The sequence below is a fragment of the Ornithodoros turicata genome, chromosome 1 (genome assembly GCF_037126465.1).
Source record: "Ornithodoros turicata isolate Travis chromosome 1, ASM3712646v1, whole genome shotgun sequence".
NCBI classification, from domain to species: Eukaryota; Metazoa; Arthropoda; class Arachnida; order Ixodida; family Argasidae; genus Ornithodoros; species Ornithodoros turicata.
Window position 1 is genome coordinate 139,381,246 of NC_088201.1, and position 19,171 is coordinate 139,400,416.

At 46.5% G+C, this 19,171-nt stretch overlaps 1 protein-coding gene across 4 annotated transcripts in view; it reads left to right on the top strand.

The window, feature by feature from the left end:
• LOC135369886 (uncharacterized) overlaps positions 1 to 19,171 on the top strand; it is a 127,215-nt gene that overhangs the window by 75,247 nt on the left and 32,797 nt on the right. For all 4 annotated transcript variants that reach the window (XM_064603474.1, XM_064603466.1, XM_064603482.1 and 1 more), the window contains exon 8: positions 3,520 to 3,691. In XM_064603474.1, coding sequence (XP_064459544.1) covers positions 3,520 to 3,691 — 172 coding nt within the window. The remainder of the gene's footprint in view (positions 1 to 3,519; positions 3,692 to 19,171) is intronic.

The window sequence follows — 19,171 nt, forward strand, 5'->3', positions numbered from 1 at the left end:
GCCTCACGTCAGGGTGTCCTAAGACACATCTGAAAGCCCAGTACAAAGCCAGTTAAGTGTATAAGGGGAAAAAATTAGCAGGAGCTCTTTGGCCGCACGTATAGCATATGTTTGTAAGTCAAACGTCGCCATGCCAGTACAGGACAGCTGTTTCGGACTTCTTGGGCCTCATCAGCAATACTCAGACAGGCAACGTTTGAGCGGATGGCCGCAGAAAGTCACCTGGCACGTGATGCCTCAGGTCAGGGTGTCCTAAGACACATCTGAAAGCCCAGTGCAAACCCAGTCAAGTGTGTAAGTCAAACGTCGCCATGCCATTACTGGACAGCTGTTTCGACCTTCTTGGGCCTCATCAGCAGCACGCAGACAGGCAACGTTTGAGCGGATGGGTCAGAAGGTCACGTGGCACGTGTTGCCTCTCGTCAGGGTGTCCTAAGACACCTCTGGATGCCCAGTGCAAAGTCAGTTAAGTGTATAAGGGGGAAAAAATTAGCAGGAGCTCTTTGGCAGCACGTATAGCATATGTTTGTAAGTCAAACGTCGCCATGCCAGTACAGGACAGCTGTTTCGGACTTCTTGGGCCTCACCAGCAGTACTCAGACAGGCAACGTTTGAGCGGATGGCCGCAGAAAGTCACGTGGCACGTAATGCCTCACGTCAGGGTGTCCTAAGACACATCTGAAAGCCCAGTGCAAACCCAGTCAAGTGTGTAAGTCAAACGTCGCCATGCCATTACTGGACAGCTGGTTCGACCTTCTTGGGCCTCATCAGCAGCACGCAGACAGGGAACGTTTGAGCGGATGGGTCAGAAGGTCACGTGGCACGTGTTGCCTCTCGTCAGGGTGTCCTAAGACACCTCTGGATGCCCAGTGCAAAGTCAGTTAAGTGTATAAGGGGGAAAAAATTAGCAGGAGCTCTTTGGCAGCACGTATAGCATATGTTTGTAAGTCAAACGTCGCCATGCCAGTACAGGACAGCTGTTTCGGACTTCTTGGGCCTCACCAGCTGTACTCAGACAGGCAACGTTTGAGCGGATGGCCGCAGAAGGTCACGTACGTGATGCCTCACGTCAGGGTGTCCTAAGACACATCTGAAAGCCCAGTACAAAGCCAGTTAAGTGTATAAGGGGAAAAAATTAGCAGGAGCTGTTTGGCCGCACGTATAGCATATGTTTGTAAGTCAAACGTCGCCATGCCAGTACAGGACAGCTGTTTCGGACTTCTTGGGCCTCATCAGCAATACTCAGACAGGCAACATTTGAGCGGATGGCCGCAGAAGGTCACGTGGCACGTGATGCCTCCCGTCAGGGTGTCCTAAGACACCTCTGAAAGCCCAGTGCAAAGCCAGTCAAGTGTATAAGGGGAAAATATTAGCAGGAGCTCTTTTGCCGCACGTATAGCATATGTTTGTAAGTCAAACGTCGCCATGCCATTACTGGACAGCAGTCTCGACCTTATTGTGCCTCATCAGCAGCACGCAGACAGGCAACGTTTGAGCGGACGGGTCAGAAGGTCGCGTGGCACGTGTTGCCTCCGTCAGGGTGTCCTAAGACACCTCTGAAAGTCCAGCGCAAAGCCAGTCAAGTGCATAAGGCAAAAAAAAAAAAAATAGCACGAGCTCCTTGGCTGCACGTATCAAGGTATATCTAAAGAGGTAGCGCAACTCCCATAGACCCCTGTGTCTTCAGAATGACGCCATGCTAGAGACGGTCAGCGCCATCCATCCGTTGCGCGGACTACTACGACTGTGTAATAAATGGCGTCAGAGGTGACGTCAGCAGTATGAATAATAAGTAGTGCATAATTGGCCGTGGCACGTTTACGCTCGCGCACTTCGTTTGCGTTGTGTTCCCTTTTCCTCATCCGTGCAACAGTACCCGACGAGAACACAGAAAAAATAAATCGTATCAGGCTTAATGAAACATATCAATACGAAATACATATCGTTATCACATATATTCACAACTCCAAACAGAAGGGCACCGTGATAATCACACAGAAACTAGGAAGGTTCACTTAAGCTCCATTTCTCACCTAGAGCAATACGTACAGGCAGTGATTAGACGTTTGCATTTATTCAATGAGTGGCCAGTGCAACAAAACATGACATCGCTGGTGCACAGCTGATTCCTGCTAACACTCACGCTATCATGGCCACTCGTCCCATGAAATTTTTTTTTCGCGGGGCCAGCAACAGGGAATGGATTGTATTCATCAGTTCACAAGAGTAAATCTTGGCCTACATTTCCGAGATGTGAACGTCGCTTCCTGTTTAACCTAAAAAGTGTACGAACTCCGCATTACAATATGCACGGACACACGGCACGGATGCACGGATAAACACGCCCACTGTGACACATGCGCAAAGGGAGCAGGACACGGAAATGTACTCGGGTGGTAGATGATTTGTATATGTGCACGAGTGGGACAACAGAAAGTTTTTTCTACATTGAAATTATGAATTACCTATTAGTACGCACACAACCCATACCCACGTTCTAAAGTTTTCGTGTTTACGATCGTACCTCTACTGTCAACACCCAGGATCGCTCGCGCCTCATGATGGTAGCCTTGCCGATGGGTCTGATTTCGTATTTTCGCTTGTTTTCGCTACCAGTTTAGATATACCTTTGCACGTATAGCATATGTCTGTTGTATATGTATATAGCTGTTTCGGCCTTCTTGGGCCTCATCAGCAGTAAGCAGACAGGCAACGTTTGAGCGGATGGCGTCAGAAGGTCACGTGGCACTTGATGCCTCAAGTCAGGGTGTCCTAAGACTCCTCTGAAAGCTCAGTGCAAAGCCAGTTAAGTGTATAAGGGGAAAAAATTAGCAGGAGCTCTTTGGCTAAATAAAAAAAAGAACAATGAAATTGTGTGTGCCGTAAGTGACAACTGTTTCAATACAAATACTGTTGCGAATCTGTGGGCTTGCGGTAAAAGTCAGCATAGTTAAAACATCACCAGTTCACTTAACTTGCACATCCAGGAAGTTAATAGTGACTGCCGAGTGTGAGTGGTTGAACTTAATAGAGGGATGGAACTGGTTGAAATGCGTACAAATTCTAGCAGGACGCCTTCCGGATGTGGCCAGGTCATAAATATGACAAATCCTGTAGAGGGATGCTTGTAGAAGAATTTTTCCTTCTAACGCTTCAAGGAATAAATTTGCACAGGTAGGTGCCAGGTTAGTGCCGCTAACCTAGCTGTTGATTTGTAAGTACCGTTTGCCGTTGAATTCAAACTTATTTCTATAATCAACTTTCAGTTAATTTAATTGAGTGGATAAGACCCATGGGTCATTTGAGGCTTCCGAATACTTTGCAAGGGCCGTCCCTGCTGCGCAAATACAGTGTTCGTGTGGGGTATCGGTATAGATTGAGATGACCCCTTTCAAGTTTTAAGGTTTTAAGTGTGACCCAATGTGACCCTAGGTAAGTTTAAGTCTTTAAGGGTTGAAGAGTATCCCAAGTTTCATACAGAGGAAACTCAACCTTATCTCAAGTATCGACTAATTACAGAAAACTACTCAATGACAGCTACACGTTGGCAACAGACTGCTTCGCAAGAAAGTACAAGTCGAATACTAGTCAGTACTACGACGGCCTACCATACTCCATGTCTGATGTACAGACGTTTTGCATTGAAGAACAACGCATGAAGGAATTTGGCGATATAAGAGGCCCATGCCATGTGAGTAAATAACTAATACCATTGCCTCAGGAAGTGTCAAAGGAGGAGATTTGCAGTGGTTTCGTTGCCCCTCCTGTATTGTATAGCTTCTTCATTCCACAAAAACTGATTTTCTGCTACAATAGTCTGCTTTTGTTGCACGTCATCTGATATATCCATGTCAATATCATGTATTTGATTAAATTCGGCACATTCTTTACATTACTGGAGTAAAAAGTGACCTCTACCTGGAAAATTCCAGGGTTCGTTTCGTAAACATTCACATAATAAAACTTGCGTTACATGACATTCACATCAGGAGGTAACAAAAAACAAGTAAGGACGAATGCCGTTGACCGTATCAGCGGCGTTGCGTTGGTTCCCAGCAGCCGGGGTGAAATGTGTATGGCGTCCAAAACAAGACACATAACAAGAATGCATCACCCCCCCCCCCTCTCCCACGCAGCAGAAAGCACTTCATGAACTTTGCGCTTCGGTTGCTTCACTTCGGGGTAATTCCATTTTAAATCGACCAAGGTGCGCCGGTGATAAATAAATAAAGCAGCCATAGAAGCCATCTTAACTGTAAGTTTGAATTTCAAACACGTCTAGCATCATTTACCTATTTTTTAATGGCTTTTCCTCCCTCTTTATAATCCACTGGCTTGCACTGTGGCATTGAGGAGTGCTCGGTCACCCTCCCAGGTGTGTATCGCTCGCTGAGTGACCCCTGGTTTGCCAATTCCGAACGATGCGCAGCTACCCAGGGCCGACGAGCCGCAAACACGGCGAAACACGTGTCCTCTGGTGCTGTCGCATCGTTCAATGAGTATCTGTTTCTCTACGTGCAGCCATAGAAGCCATCTTAACTGTAAGTTTAAATTTCAAACACGTCTAGCATCATTTACCTATTTTTTAATGGCTTTTCCTCCTCTTTATAATCCACTGGCTTGCACTGTGGCATTGAGGAGTGCTCGGTCACCCTCCCAGGTGTGTATCGCTCGCTGAGTGACCCCTGGTTTGCCAATTCCGAACGATGCGCAGCTACCCAGGGCCGACGAGCCGCAAACACGGCGAAACACGTGTCCTCTGGTGCTGTCGCATCGTTCAATGAGTATCTGTTTCTCTACGTGCAGCCATAGAAGCCATTTTAATCTGTAAGTTTGAATTTCAAACACGTCTAGCATCATTTACCTATTTTTTAATGGCTTTTCCTCCCTCTTTATAATCCACTGGCTTGCACTGTGACATTGAGGAGTGCTCGGTCACCCTCCCAGGTGTGTATCGCTCGCTGAGTGACCCCTGGTTTGGAAATTCCGAACGATGCGCAGCTACCCAGGGCCGACGAGCCGCAAACACGGCGAAACACGTGTCCTCTGGTGCTGTCGCATCGTTCAATGAGTATCTGTTTCTCTACGTGCAGCCATAGAAGCCATCTTAACTGTAAGTTTAAATTTCAAACACGTCTAGCATCATTTACCTATTTTTTAATGGCTTTTCCTCCCTCTTTATAATCCACTGGCTTGCACTGTGGCATTGAGGAGTGCTCGGTCACCCTCCCAGGTGTGTATCGCTCGCTGAGTGACCCCTGGTTTGCCAATTCCGAACGATGCGCAGCTACCCAGGGCCGACGAGCCGCAAACACGGCGAAACACGTGTCCTCTGGTGCTGTCGCATCGTTCAATGAGTATCTGTTTCTCTACGTGCAGCCATAGAAGCCATCTTAACTGTAAGTTTAAATTTCAAACACGTCTAGCATCATTTACCTATTTTTTAATGGCTTTTCCTCCTCTTTATAATCCACTGGCTTGCACTGTGGCATTGAGGAGTGCTCGGTCACCCTCCCAGGTGTGTATCGCTCGCTGAGTGACCCCTGGTTTGCCAATTCCGAACGATGCGCAGCTACCCAGGGCCGACGAGCCGCAAACACGGCGAAACACGTGTCCTCTGGTGCTGTCGCATCGTTCAATGAGTATCTGTTTCTCTACGTGCAGCCATAGAAGCCATTTTAATCTGTAACTTTGAATTTCAAACACGTCTAGCATCATTTACCTATTTTTTAATGGCTTTTCCTCCCTCTTTATAATCCACTGGCTTGCACTGTGACATTGAGGAGTGCTCGGTCACCCTCCCAGGTGTGTATCGCTCGCTGAGTGACCCCTGGTTTGCCAATTCCGAACGATGCGCAGCTACCCAGGGCCGACGAGCCGCAAACACGGCGAAACACGTGTCCTCTGGTGCTGTCGCATCGTTCAATGAGTATCTGTTTCTCTACGTGCAGCCATAGAAGCCATCTTAACTGTAAGTTTAAATTTCAAACACGTCTAGCATCATTTACCTATTTTTTAATGGCTTTTCCTCCTCTTTATAATCCACTGGCTTGCACTGTGGCATTGAGGAGTGCTCGGTCACCCTCCCAGGTGTGTATCGCTCGCTGAGTGACCCCTGGTTTGCCAATTCCGAACGATGCGCAGCTACCCAGGGCCGACGAGCCGCAAACACGGCGAAACACGTGTCCTCTGGTGCTGTCGCATCGTTCAATGAGTATCTGTTTCTCTACGTGCAGCCATAGAAGCCATTTTAATCTGTAAGTTTGAATTTCAAACACGTCTAGCATCATTTACCTATTTTTTAATGGCTTTTCCTCCCTCTTTATAATCCACTGGCTTGCACTGTGGCATTGAGGAGTGCTCGGTCACCCTCCCAGGTGTGTATCGCTCGCTGAGTGACCCCTGGTTTGCCAATTCCGAACGATGCGCAGCTACCCAGGGCCGACGAGCCGCAAACACGGCGAAACACGTGTCCTCTGGTGCTGTCGCATCGTTCAATGAGTATCTGTTTCTCTACGTGCAGCCATAGAAGCCATCTTAACTGTAAGTTTGAATTTCAAACACGTCTAGCATCATTTACCTATTTTTTAATGGCTTTTCCTCCCTCTTTATAATCCACTGGCTTGCACTGTGGCATTGAGGAGTGCTCGGTCACCCTCCCAGGTGTGTATCGCTCGCTGAGTGACCCCTGGTTTGCCAATTCCGAACGATGCGCAGCTACCCAGGGCCGACGAGCCGCAAACACGGCGAAACACGTGTCCTCTGGTGCTGTCGCATCGTTCAATGAGTATCTGTTTCTCTACGTGCAGCCATAGAAGCCATCTTAACTGTAAGTTTGAATTTCAAACACGTCTAGCATCATTTACCTATTTTTTAATGGCTTTTCCTCCCTCTTTATAATCCACTGGCTTGCACTGTGGCATTGAGGAGTGCTCGGTCACCCTCCCAGGTGTGTATCGCTCGCTGAGTGACCCCTGGTTTGCCAATTCCGAACGATGCGCAGCTACCCAGGGCCGACGAGCCGCAAACACGGCGAAACACGTGTCCTCTGGTGCTGTCGCATCGTTCAATGAGTATCTGTTTCTCTACGTGCAGCCATAGAAGCCATCTTAACTGTAAGTTTGAATTTCAAACACGTCTAGCATCATTTACCTATTTTTTAATGGCTTTTCCTCCCTCTTTATATATATATATATATATATATATATATTCAAGTGAAAAGATATAATGAGTTGGTCAAACAGAAAACACTCACTTTCGTGTGCTTCGACAGTGGTGGGGGAAGGGAAATCGCAGTGCGTTGAGGTTGCCGAAGGGAGGTCATAAATTCTGTGTGCGGGGTCCTGTCGAGTGTGTTTCGCACGTGGGTGGGGGTTTTGGGGGGGGGGGGGGTCTTTCCCTAAGACGCATTTGTGTGGAAAGGACTCGATTGCGTCGCGTAAACGGGTGTAGCTTCTTGTTGTGTTGTAGGCGTTATTATTTCTTCATGTTTTTCACAGTGGACAGCGATCCCGGGTGTTCGTTTAGTGCCGGATTGAATTTATGTATTAAAAATGATTCCTTCATTTCACGATCCCTATCGCTCTTGAATCCGGATTGTAATATGGCAATAGAGAGTTTCTCAATCGCATGTTCTGGAAGGGCCATATGCCTAGACAGCGGCAGTTCCGGTTTTGTTTTGGTGTGGGACTTGTGGTTGTTGAAGCGAATTCTGAATGATGTGCAGGTTTGTCCAATGTATTGAGCTTGGCATATGGTGCAATGTAGAAGGTATATTACGTTTTGAGTCCCACAGTCAAAAGTGCCATTGATATGGAATTTGAAGTTTGTGGTGGTGCTGGTAACATCCCGTGCTGACAACATGAGGGGACAAATTTTGCAGCGGGGTTTTTTGCAAGGCCTGCAGCCAAGGAATTCTTTTGGTTCCCTCGTGACTTTTGAGTTCACCAGTACGTCCCGTAAGTTTCGCGGTCGTCTATAAACAATCTTGGGAGCCTCTGGGAAGACTTCCCGAAGATGTTCAGATTGGTGCAGAATATTGAGATGGCGTTTCAGAATGGATCCGATGCCAGCTACATTTTGATTGTAGGTTAAAGTTGAGCTCGGCGCGCAGTACTCATCGGTTTTTGAGGAAGCTGTGGGCTGGTTGGGACCTAAACGCCGAGCTTTTTCAATTGCGTCATTAACGACATCGGGAGGATAGTTGCGATCGGTGAATGCGTGCCGTAGATCACCTAGGTTTTGTTCGAGGTCGCTGTCCTCAGTGCAGATACGCCGGTATCTGCATGCTTGACTATAAGGTAGAGAGAGTTTGCAGTGACGGGGGTGTGAGCTATTAAAGTGTAAGTATTGCTGACTGTCAGTTGGTTTTCGGTACACCTTATTTTCTAGTGATTGGTCCCTGACTGTTACTGTGACGTCCAGAAAGTTCGTAGTTGTGGTCGAATAGTTGTGGGTGAAATTGATGCTGGGGTGCGGGTTGTTGAAGTCTCGAATGAATTCCAGTAGTGAACTCTCAGTGTTGTCCCAGATTATGAATATGTCATCGATATACCTCTTATAGAGAAATGGTCTGATGTGGCACCGCGACAGAAAACATGTTTCCAATTTACCCATGAAGATGTTCGCGTAGTTTGGGGCCATTTTTGTGCCCATAGCTGTGCCATTTATCTGGACGTAGTGTTGGCCATTAAATTCGAAGTTGTTCAGCGTTAGTATAATTTCCAATAGTACCTTCAGTGTGGCGCTGTCCACGTGGTAGGGACTGTCCGACGGTGATTTCGTGTAGGCTTCCACGACCGCCTCGATGCCGTCAGAGTGGGGAATATTAGTGTAGAGGGACGCTACATCAAGGGTGACAAGGAAGCAGTTCTCAGGTAGTTTGAGGTTGCGAATGGTCTTTAGAAAATGGTTGGTGTCTTTCACATATGACTGAAGGGTGGGGGGGGATGTCCTTGATGAGGTAGTCCACAAGCGTTGACAAGTTCTCTGTCACTGTGTTGTTGCCAGATTTGGTGCCAGATATGATGGGTCTGCCTGGATTGCCCGGCTTGTGAATCTTGGGTAACAGATAAAAGCGACCAGGTTTCGGAGATTGTGGAAGGAGTTGCTTATGTGTATCAGGCGTGATTTTTTTGTTATCACGGAGGTCGGTTAGGGTCCTCTCGATCTTTGACGCATAGTCTGGTGTGGGATCGCGATCAAGCCTCTCATAAAACGTTGTGTCTTCCAGTTGGCGGGCTCCCTCGCGAATATATGCGTCAGTGTCCATGACCACAATAGCACCTCCCTTGTCCGCGGGTTTGATGACAATGTCCTTTCGCTTCTCAAGATCGCTGAGTGCTTTGCGTTCTTCACTTGACAGATTGTGTCGTGGGGGTCCTTTTTTGGACGTTACTTTGAGAATATCCTTTTGCACAGCTTGGATGTAATCATCGAGATGGCGGTCCCTGTGTTCAGGGGGTGACCAGCTGGAACCTGTTTTGAAAGGGGAAGCCGTCTGTCTGGAGTTCTCTTTATCGTGGAAAAATTCCCTCAGGCGCAGTTTACGGGCAAAGTTTTCAAGATCTGTGTGCAGTTGGAATTCGTTCAATCCTGTTGTACTTGGACAGAAGGAGAGTCCTTTTGATAGAAGGCGTTCCTCGATGTCTGTTAGCGTTACTGATGAGAGATTTACCATGGATTTGGGGGGACTGTAAGAACGGCCTGCCAAAGGTGGTTCAATAATGGCCTTCGTCGGGATCTATCAAAAGGACTCTCCTTCTGTCCAAGTACAACAGGATTGAACGAATTCCAACTGCACACAGATCTTGAAAACTTTGCCCGTAAACTGCGCCTGAAGGAATTTTTCCACGATAAAGAGAACTCCAGACAGACGGCTTCCCCTTTCAAAACAGGTTCCAGCTGGTCACCCCCTGAACACAGGGACCGCCATCTCGATGATTACATCCAAGCTGTGCAAAAGGATATTCTCAAAGTAACGTCCAAAAAAGGACCCCCACGACACAATCTGTCAAGTGAAGAACGCAAAGCACACAGCGATCTTGAGAAGCGAAAGGACATTGTCATCAAACCCGCGGACAAGGGAGGTGCTATTGTGGTCATGGACACTGACGCATATATTCGCGAGGGAGCCCGCCAACTGGAAGACACAACGTTTTATGAGAGGCTTGATCGCGATCCCACACCAGACTATGCGTCAAAGATCGAGAGGACCCTAACCGACCTCCGTGATAACAAAAAAATCACGCCTGATACACATAAGCAACTCCTTCCACAATCTCCGAAACCTGGTCGCTTTTATCTGTTACCCAAGATTCACAAGCCGGGCAATCCAGGCAGACCCATCATATCTGGCAACAACACAGTGACAGAGAACTTGTCAACGCTTGTGGACTACCTCATCAAGGACATCCCCCCCCACCCTTCAGTCATATGTGAAAGACACCAACCATTTTCTAAAGACCATTCGCAACCTCAAACTACCTGAGAACTGCTTCCTTGTCACCCTTGATGTAGCGTCCCTCTACACTAATATTCCCCACTCTGACGGCATCGAGGCGGTCGTGGAAGCCTACACGAAATCACCGTCGGACAGTCCCTACCACGTGGACAGCGCCACACTGAAGGTACTATTGGAAATTATACTAACGCTGAACAACTTCGAATTTAATGGCCAACACTACGTCCAGATAAATGGCACAGCTATGGGCACAAAAATGGCCCCAAACTACGCGAACATCTTCATGGGTAAATTGGAAACATGTTTTCTGTCGCGGTGCCACATCAGACCATTTCTCTATAAGAGGTATATCGATGACATATTCATAATCTGGGACAACACTGAGAGTTCACTACTGGAATTCATTCGGGACTTCAACAACGCGCACCCCAGCATCAATTTCACCCACAACTATTCGACCACAACTACGAACTTTCTGGACGTCACAGTAACAGTCAGGGACCAATCACTGGAAACTAAGGTGTACCGAAAACCAACTGACAGTCAGCAATACTTACACTTTAATAGCTCACACCCCCGTCACTGCAAACTCTCTCTACCTTATAGTCAAGCATGCAGATACCGGCGTATCTGCACAGAGGACAGCGACCTCGAACAAAACCTAGGTGATCTACGGCACGCATTCACCGATCGCAACTATCCTCCCGATGTCGTTAATGACGCAATTGAAAAAGCTCGGCGTTTAGGTCCCAACCAGCCCACAGCTTCCTCAAAAACCGATGAGTACTGCGCGCCGAGCTTAACTTTAACCTACAATCAAAATGTAGCTGGCATCGGATCCATTCTGAAACGCCATCTCAATATTCTGCACCAATCTGAACATCTTCGGGAAGTCTTCCCAGAGGCTCCCAAGATTGTTTATAGACGACCGCGAAACTTACGGGACGTACTGGTGAACTCAAAAGTCACGAGGGAACAAAAATAATTCCTTGGCTGCAGGCCTTGCAAAAAACCCCGCTGCAAAATTTGTCCCCTCATGTTGTCAGCACGGGATGTTACCAGCACCACCACAAACTTCAAATTCCATATCAATGGCACTTTTGACTGTGGGACTCAAAACGTAATATATACCTTCTACATTGCACCATATGCCAAGCTCAATACATTGGACAAACCTGCACATCATTCAGAATTCGCTTCAACAACCACAAGTCCCACACCAAAACAAAACCGGAACTCCCGCTGTCTAGGCATATGGCCCTTCCAGAACATGCGATTGAGAAACTCTCTATTGCCATATTACAATCCGGATTCAAGAGCGATAGGGATCGTGAAATGAAGGAATCATTTTTAATACATAAATTCAATCCGGCACTAAACGAACACCCGGGATCGCTGTCCACTGTGAAAAACATGAAGAAATAATAACGCCTACAACACAACAAGAAGCTACACCCGTTTACGCGACGCAAACAAGTCCTTTCCACACAAATGCGTCTTAGGGAAAGACCCCCCCCCCAAAACCCCCACCCACGTGCGAAACACACTCGACAGGACCCCGCACACAGAATTTATGACCTCCCTTCGGCAACCTCAACGCACTGCGATTTCCCTTCCCCCACCACTGTCGAAGCACACGAAAGTGAGTGTTTTCTGTTTGACCAACTCATTATATCTTTTCACTTGAAAAAGAACGGTCCACCGTTCGAAACGTCGTGTCTGTGTAATTTCAAAATGAATTAAATGAAGTCATCTGAAAATATTCCTTTGGTGGTGCTCTGTGCGAACTTATTTCTTCTGTGTATTGATACGGCGCCGTCTGAATCTTCAAGACCTTCAAGAATATATATATATATATATATACAAATATAAAAATGACCGAATGCTCCATGGCTCCACGTAAGGCATATATATATATATATATATATATATATATATAAGTATATATAATGTTGCAAACGACCTTGAGTGAAGACGAAAGCAGGTACTCGGAGCCTCCTACGATCAACCAGCCCACAAATGGAGAGGGGGTAATGCGGCGGTGCCGTATTCGTGATGTGATTTTTCTCGCGACTTTACAGCCTTACTGACGCCACTTTATTCGCATCACAACCCTCATAGTTGGCACACGTAAAGTTTCAGCACTCTGCATACCTGTACGGGATGTAAACGGTCACATTTTAATGGGATGCTGAAGAAAAAAATGCCGAAGTCATCTGGTATGGCAAAAATTGCACATTTTTTAGCGCTTAGATATCCCTCAATTGAGTATACTTTTAATGTGCATGTTTTCCTCTATCGTTCAATATACAGGGTGTCCTAGCTAAGTGTGAACGTATCTTTTAAATATATAAATATATCACTTCTTCCGAGATGAAATCAGTTGCAATATAGCATATGCTGAAGGGCACTCCTTAGGAGGGCATTAGCAAACTCCTAAGACAATGTCGTAATTAACTTTTAATAATGAACTTTTTAATTATAAAAGCTACGAAGTTGTCCCAATGAGAACATCTGTTCCTTTCGGTCACCTGTTATCGTAGCCGTTTTCAGAACAAAAATCCGTTCGGTAGATCGTCCGCAAAAAAATCTTGAAGGAACACCATTTTTTTCTTTGTTTTGTTCATTGCGCATCTTCGGAGACGCGTATTTCCTTCATTCCCAATGTGAGAGGGTGAGAGAGCACACTATCGCCTCTTGCGTCCTGGAAAAAGACTAAAAGAAAACAGAAAATGCAACACAAGATTAGGGCAGCTCCGATAGAGTCGCGCGATACATTAGCTTCTGTTGTGTTTCCGCAAGTTAAAGAGGCTCTGACCAGAAGTTCGACAAATCTTTCAAATGCATCTATTACGAAGAGGTAGTATGCCTCCAAGCCACACGCGAAATATTTTGGCTGTGCGCGGCGGCAAAGTTTGCCAAACGGGGAGCTGAAAACCGGCTTGACTTTTCCTCCTCAACTCCCGTAATCGGCGGCCAAATCTAGCCTTTCTAGTGGATATTCGCCAATTTCCGTGTGTGTGACGAAAGCATGAGGCTCATGTTTGATTCGACGCCCGACCGGAAGTTCTGTTAGTGAGTTTGTGAGAGCGGCGGCATCCGAAAAGCGATCTTCTATATGGACGTCGAAGCAAGAAATGCAGAGACTTCGAGCCCGGAACTTTTTTCTGACCTTTCTGCGATCGAGAAGGAAATTCTGTGTGCTGAATAGTTCGGGAGCATTGCTTTCGAAACAGCGCCGATGCCGCGAATGCGAGCCGAAGTGAAAGCTCTACGAACATCGGTCCCAGATGAAGTAAACAGCATCAGTCGCCTGTCTTCGACAGACAGGTAAGCGATGAGCTTTTTAACGCACACTGTGATCGAACACGTACACGTTCTCTAAAATTTAGTGTCCTCATATTTAATGCGCACTTGCTGTTTAAGGTGCTGGTGCGGCTGGTGTGTCATAATGGAGAAGGAGATCGTATGTTTGTGCTTCAAGGAGCTCGAAAGCAGTGCCAAATGACTGCAGTATAAGTGCATTACAACCCATGAAGATTTCGAACTTCTGTGCCTCAATACGACTGTCCTGAAGGTGACATATTTGGAACTCCGTGGGCAGCGCGAATCTATGAGCCACCATATCCACAAGTAAGTCACAGGTGTCCTTGTCGAACGATGTTAAAATTTGGGCGCTCACGATTGGCGTGGTCCCGCATTAAGCGCGGACCCCATAACAAGCGACACGCGACGCGCTGCAGAATTTGTCGCTGTCGCGTCTGGTCATGGCGCGACTTCCTGGTCCATTTGAGCAGCGACATTTCGTCACCGAGAAATGATGTTTTTGGAGAAGCAATGCTTATTTTATTCGAGCTAAGTTGTAAATTGCCATAAATATACCAAAAATAGTATTTCATTCGTCAAAACGAGGAGAAATTGCAATGAAGTTGCTATGTAATATTCAACGTAACGCAGTGGCGCTGCGGTTGAAGTACCCAACGCCCCGCCCACTTCTTCGTCTGCTAGTTTTGTTGGTTGCCCTCTCCACCCTCTCCCTTGCCCACGCGTTCAGTTCTTGTTTCACGCCGCCAAATCTAGCTGGTTTTGTCAAACAACAGGCAACGAACTCAGCGACATGCTACAAATATCTACTGGGAGTAGATGCAGAAATATTGAGCCGCGACAAAGCTTTTTTGACGCTCGTGTGGCGGCAGTGACGTCGATTTTGTCGCTTCTCGCGTGTATCTGCCGCGTGTCGCTTGTTATGGGATTCGGGCTTTAAAGTCGCTACAAACTCCAGTACAGGGCCCAGCACATAAAAAGACGACACAATACACAACTCTGAACTGGAGAAAAGAAATATAGGCAACTGTGTAATTGTAGATTTTGCTTTATGTCTTGACTCACCCATTGCCCTGTGCTTAGGTTTTTAACGTAGGCTTTTAGCGATATTGAGTGTTCTTGCTTTCGACTTAGCATCTGTATTTAGGATGATTTATAGATCTCAGGAAGATGCATGGTTCATGAGTTCAATATATTGTGTTGAAACACAATACTAGTCATTTTTAATGAGCCTTTCGGAACCATAGATGAGCACTCCTTTCGTGACATTGCGTACCGTTGCTAAAATGAACAATTTCTCGAGCAAGACTGTTGAAAAAAGGAAAAGCAACGCCTGTCTTTCAAATATGCATGTACCTTGTAACTTCCGTATTTGTTACGTGACCCATGTTGATGTCCTCCCTCATGTAATGCCGGCAAGGGCCTTTGAGGTGTATCTATGAATAAATAAATATAAAAACCAGAAAAACGTCTATTGTAATACCTATCCTCACTTTGTGTGAATGATACATAAACATTCTCAGAAGGTATGTTGTCGCACTTTGCCTCATTGTGCTTAAAGCCTAGTTCCATCTCTTACATCATCTCCACATTCTTAATCTCCAAAGCTGTACAAGGCTAAAGTAATCAGGTACTACATAAAAAAAGGGGGAGGAGCAAATTAGAATCTGACATATCTAAAATTCAAAGGAACCCTGCTGCTCTCACAGGGCTACTGATGGCTCAGTCGACCTGGATCAGATCCCCATATAAAACAGCTTTTCTGAGCCTCAGTGATTGATTCCCTTGATTGCCCCGACTGTGGGACAATACTCATCGGCTTGGTGGCAAGTGGGCTTGCACGTTTGGAATAAAGGGAGCAAAGAACATCTCTCTACGGTCTTAAGAAGGATATGAACCTAACCTGTCAAGGCACGGCACTTCATATTGCTTTCAGTAAGTACAAGACTGCTCATAAAAGTTGCGACCACTTGTGTTGGGAAAGCATGCTGAAGTTACCTCAGGCCATGCATCCGGAACTGGGAGTCAGGTTCACAGAGAGCACCTTATGAGAGGGACAGCGGCAGGGCCCAGTGACGACACTCCAGGAATTTTGTGTAGGTTTGGGGGTTTCGCCTTTTAACAGTCTTAATGGAAAGCAGGGTGTGTGAAACACTGGCCTCTGGTGTATGAATTATTGTTATTTATAGCCAGGTACCCGTGTTCTGGTAATCTGGAAAAGCCCTAGCTCTCTTGCAGGAAATTGGTAGTTAATCTGAGAACTGAGTGTCTTTCGTGGAAACAGGTCGCAACTGCTTTTCTATCCACCCTTTCTAGTTGACCTAGCAAAACCATATATGTAATGCCGCACACGATATCGAATGCTAGCACACTAATTGCTTTGAGTGTTTTTTTATTTCTAGAATCAAACTCAAACTCAAACTTCCCAGGCTTCTGAAATGGAGATACCTCGTGCATACGCAGTGCCATGTCAGCAACAACATAAATCAGATTGCCTTTACTTTTGAAATTGGCCCTTCAGTGCTTCATGCGACTGCAAGAATGCTATCCCCTCAACAATAGGCAATAAGAATGATTTCTACAATGTAATGGGCTTTGTAAAACAACAACTTTATTTGCAAATATATTCCAAAAGCCGGGCGACGACCTCATAATGTAACATCCGCTACTGCAAACACCGACATACGCGTTTTTCCGCCTATCCGGGTGGCATCGTTGGTACAACAGAGGACAAAGACGAGCACATCAGCCTACTTATCTAAGAGGGCGTCACACACATCCGATAGGGGGCCATGGTTTGTATTACAGGCTCATGCATCACGCCTGATAAACCAGCACTCTAAGAGCTTTCTAGAGCCCCATCGCTAGTCATGTGCAAAGGTTACCGCACCATCGAAATTAAATACACGTCCCTAAGTCAACAATGGTAGACTAATTCGGTCCTGGTTCGAAAAGCATTAGTTGCCTTGGCGACGTCCCATGTGTGCACTTTTAGTCTTGTCCCACGTCTTTTGTTTATCTCGGCAATGTAGGTTGCATCACAGTCTGTGCACTCAACTTTATATGCACAGTCTCAATGCCTGATGGGCGCAGTGCCCTCCAAATGGGAGCAGATGGTCTTCGAAGACTCTAACGTATGTTGCTCCGTTGAAGCGGCTGTCTAGGCGGACAAGAGGCCCCAAGCCCTGTTGCAAAAGGGCGCCCCACACGCTCACGGAGTGCCGTCCACTGGAGACCACGCTGTGAACGTACTGGAGTAGATATCTGAAAAGGAAACAGGAAAAAAAAATGAATAGGGCCGTCTCGAAGCATGCGCGAATCCTCAAGGTGTTACCTGCAGTTAGGAGGACGCCAAACCCGCCTCCTCTGGGACTACTTTGTACTAAATGTTGCCTCATCACTAAACAGCACGTTGCTCCGCTGCGCGGGGTCACACTCCGCGTAGCGTAAGGAAGCATCCAGTCTTGCCTCTCGGTGTTCTGTTTTCCGCGTGAGCTTCTGAACCGTGACTTCGGAACGGAGACCACCGAGGCACGCTAATCTTCGTCTGATGGTTGTACTCGACGCTTGCAGGCTCAGCTAGTTCTTTATATCGACAGCCGAAAGAAACCGGTCGACCACGTTTGCACCAATTATTGCCCTGTCCTCGCAACAGGGCTTGAGGCCTCCTGTCCGCCTAGACGGCCGCTTCAACGGAGCAGCATACGTTAGAGTAATCGAAGATCATCTGCTCCTGCTCACATCCTTGACGGTCCTTTCCCTGACGGTTGCTTTATTCTGCAGCAAGAAAGTAGCCCGGTTCACATGTGGTCCACTGTCCAGCGCAGACTAGACGATCTTGGTATCATGCAGCTTGAGTGGCCCGCGTGCAGCCCGGATCTGAACGTGATTGAAAATATATGGGGCATGACGAAATTCCGAATGAGCAAAAAGCGGGTGCCAATTCGGTCCAAGGACGCCTTATGGGAGGCGATAAACATGGAATGAACGCCCCTCAAAGAAGACGTAGTACTACTGTGCAGTACTGTAGTACTACACCTCGTGGGCCGGCTCTATCAATCGCTGCCAGACCGCGTGTCGGCTGTGATCTCCGCGAACTGGGGCATCAGGCGATACTAGGTAAAATATTAACGAGGTGTCATTTGGCTATTTCTTCCCTCTCTTGTGTTCCTGTTTTGGCGCGGCGCGGAGGAAAACGCCGCTTGCATCTACCGTGGACTTTTGGTGCAAGCTGTACAAATCACCTTTCACACAGATAAACGCATCTTCGTCCCAGCACTTTCACCATCAAATGTTCATCGTTGTTGAGTGGTCTGTCATTCTTGTAACACAGATCTTAATTGAAATGCAGGTGCATAAGGGATGCTCCGAAAGAAAAGTGTTTGGTTTTAGTCCTCTTACTGTTTCCGAAAACAAACTTCACAGTGACTATTCTTCTCAAATGAGCAACTCCAGAACGAGAGCAAAAAATATATCTTGCCATATCATTGTATCCAACTGAAACCTGGCACTTATATTGAATAATGCAGTTGAAGATGATGATGATGACTCAATTTTAATGGCGCATAAGCAACCCATGTTATAGTGTGTGTAAACCATGGTAAAAGTGTGACTAGTTAAAAATCAGACGATTATACCAAAATAATATTATGATAAAAATACACACTTGACGAAAAGGCAGAAACAATTGTTGGCATTGTGTGGCTGGTGCGCAGTTTGCCGCACTAGGTGTGGAATAATAATAATGTACGCTAGATATACTATAGCATCAAAAGTACAGTGATTACACAGTCAATGTGTGGTGGGGATATGTGAACAACATATAATACATATTTACATTTCAAACTTTCTTGAAAAAGGTAAGTCTGGGTCTGTCGAATTTCTTAGACTCGATACAAACTAAGCCAGTAAGCACAGTGTGGAATGACTGTTTCATCTTTCGAAAGGAGAGGTGCAGCCACCATGACCCTTCGTCATCTCAATGTTGCAAAAGCGACATAGCCTAGTAAGAAGCCATCAGAAGGGTCACATAAAGTATAACTGGGTTCATGAAGCGGAGGGTTCTGTAGGGATGTGTAAGAAAGCATACGTATTACACAACAGCTACGAAAATGATTGGATGTACTTGCATGGTTTTCAGTGCGTAGACTTGGAACAGAAAAATAAATGTGCTAGCCTTGATGAATCTACATTTCCGTCAGTGCCACACGAGAGCACCCTTGTTTTCTTTAGATAAAGCTTCAAACAATTCAACTTCAGCATTTGCAGTACATGATCAGGTCCCGATGCTCCTTCGAGATGCAGCAGAGAGAATTTCGCTGGGGCGAGTGACTGCCTTTGCAGTTCACTGCTTCCCTCATGTCGACGTCATTTTGATGGAGGGCC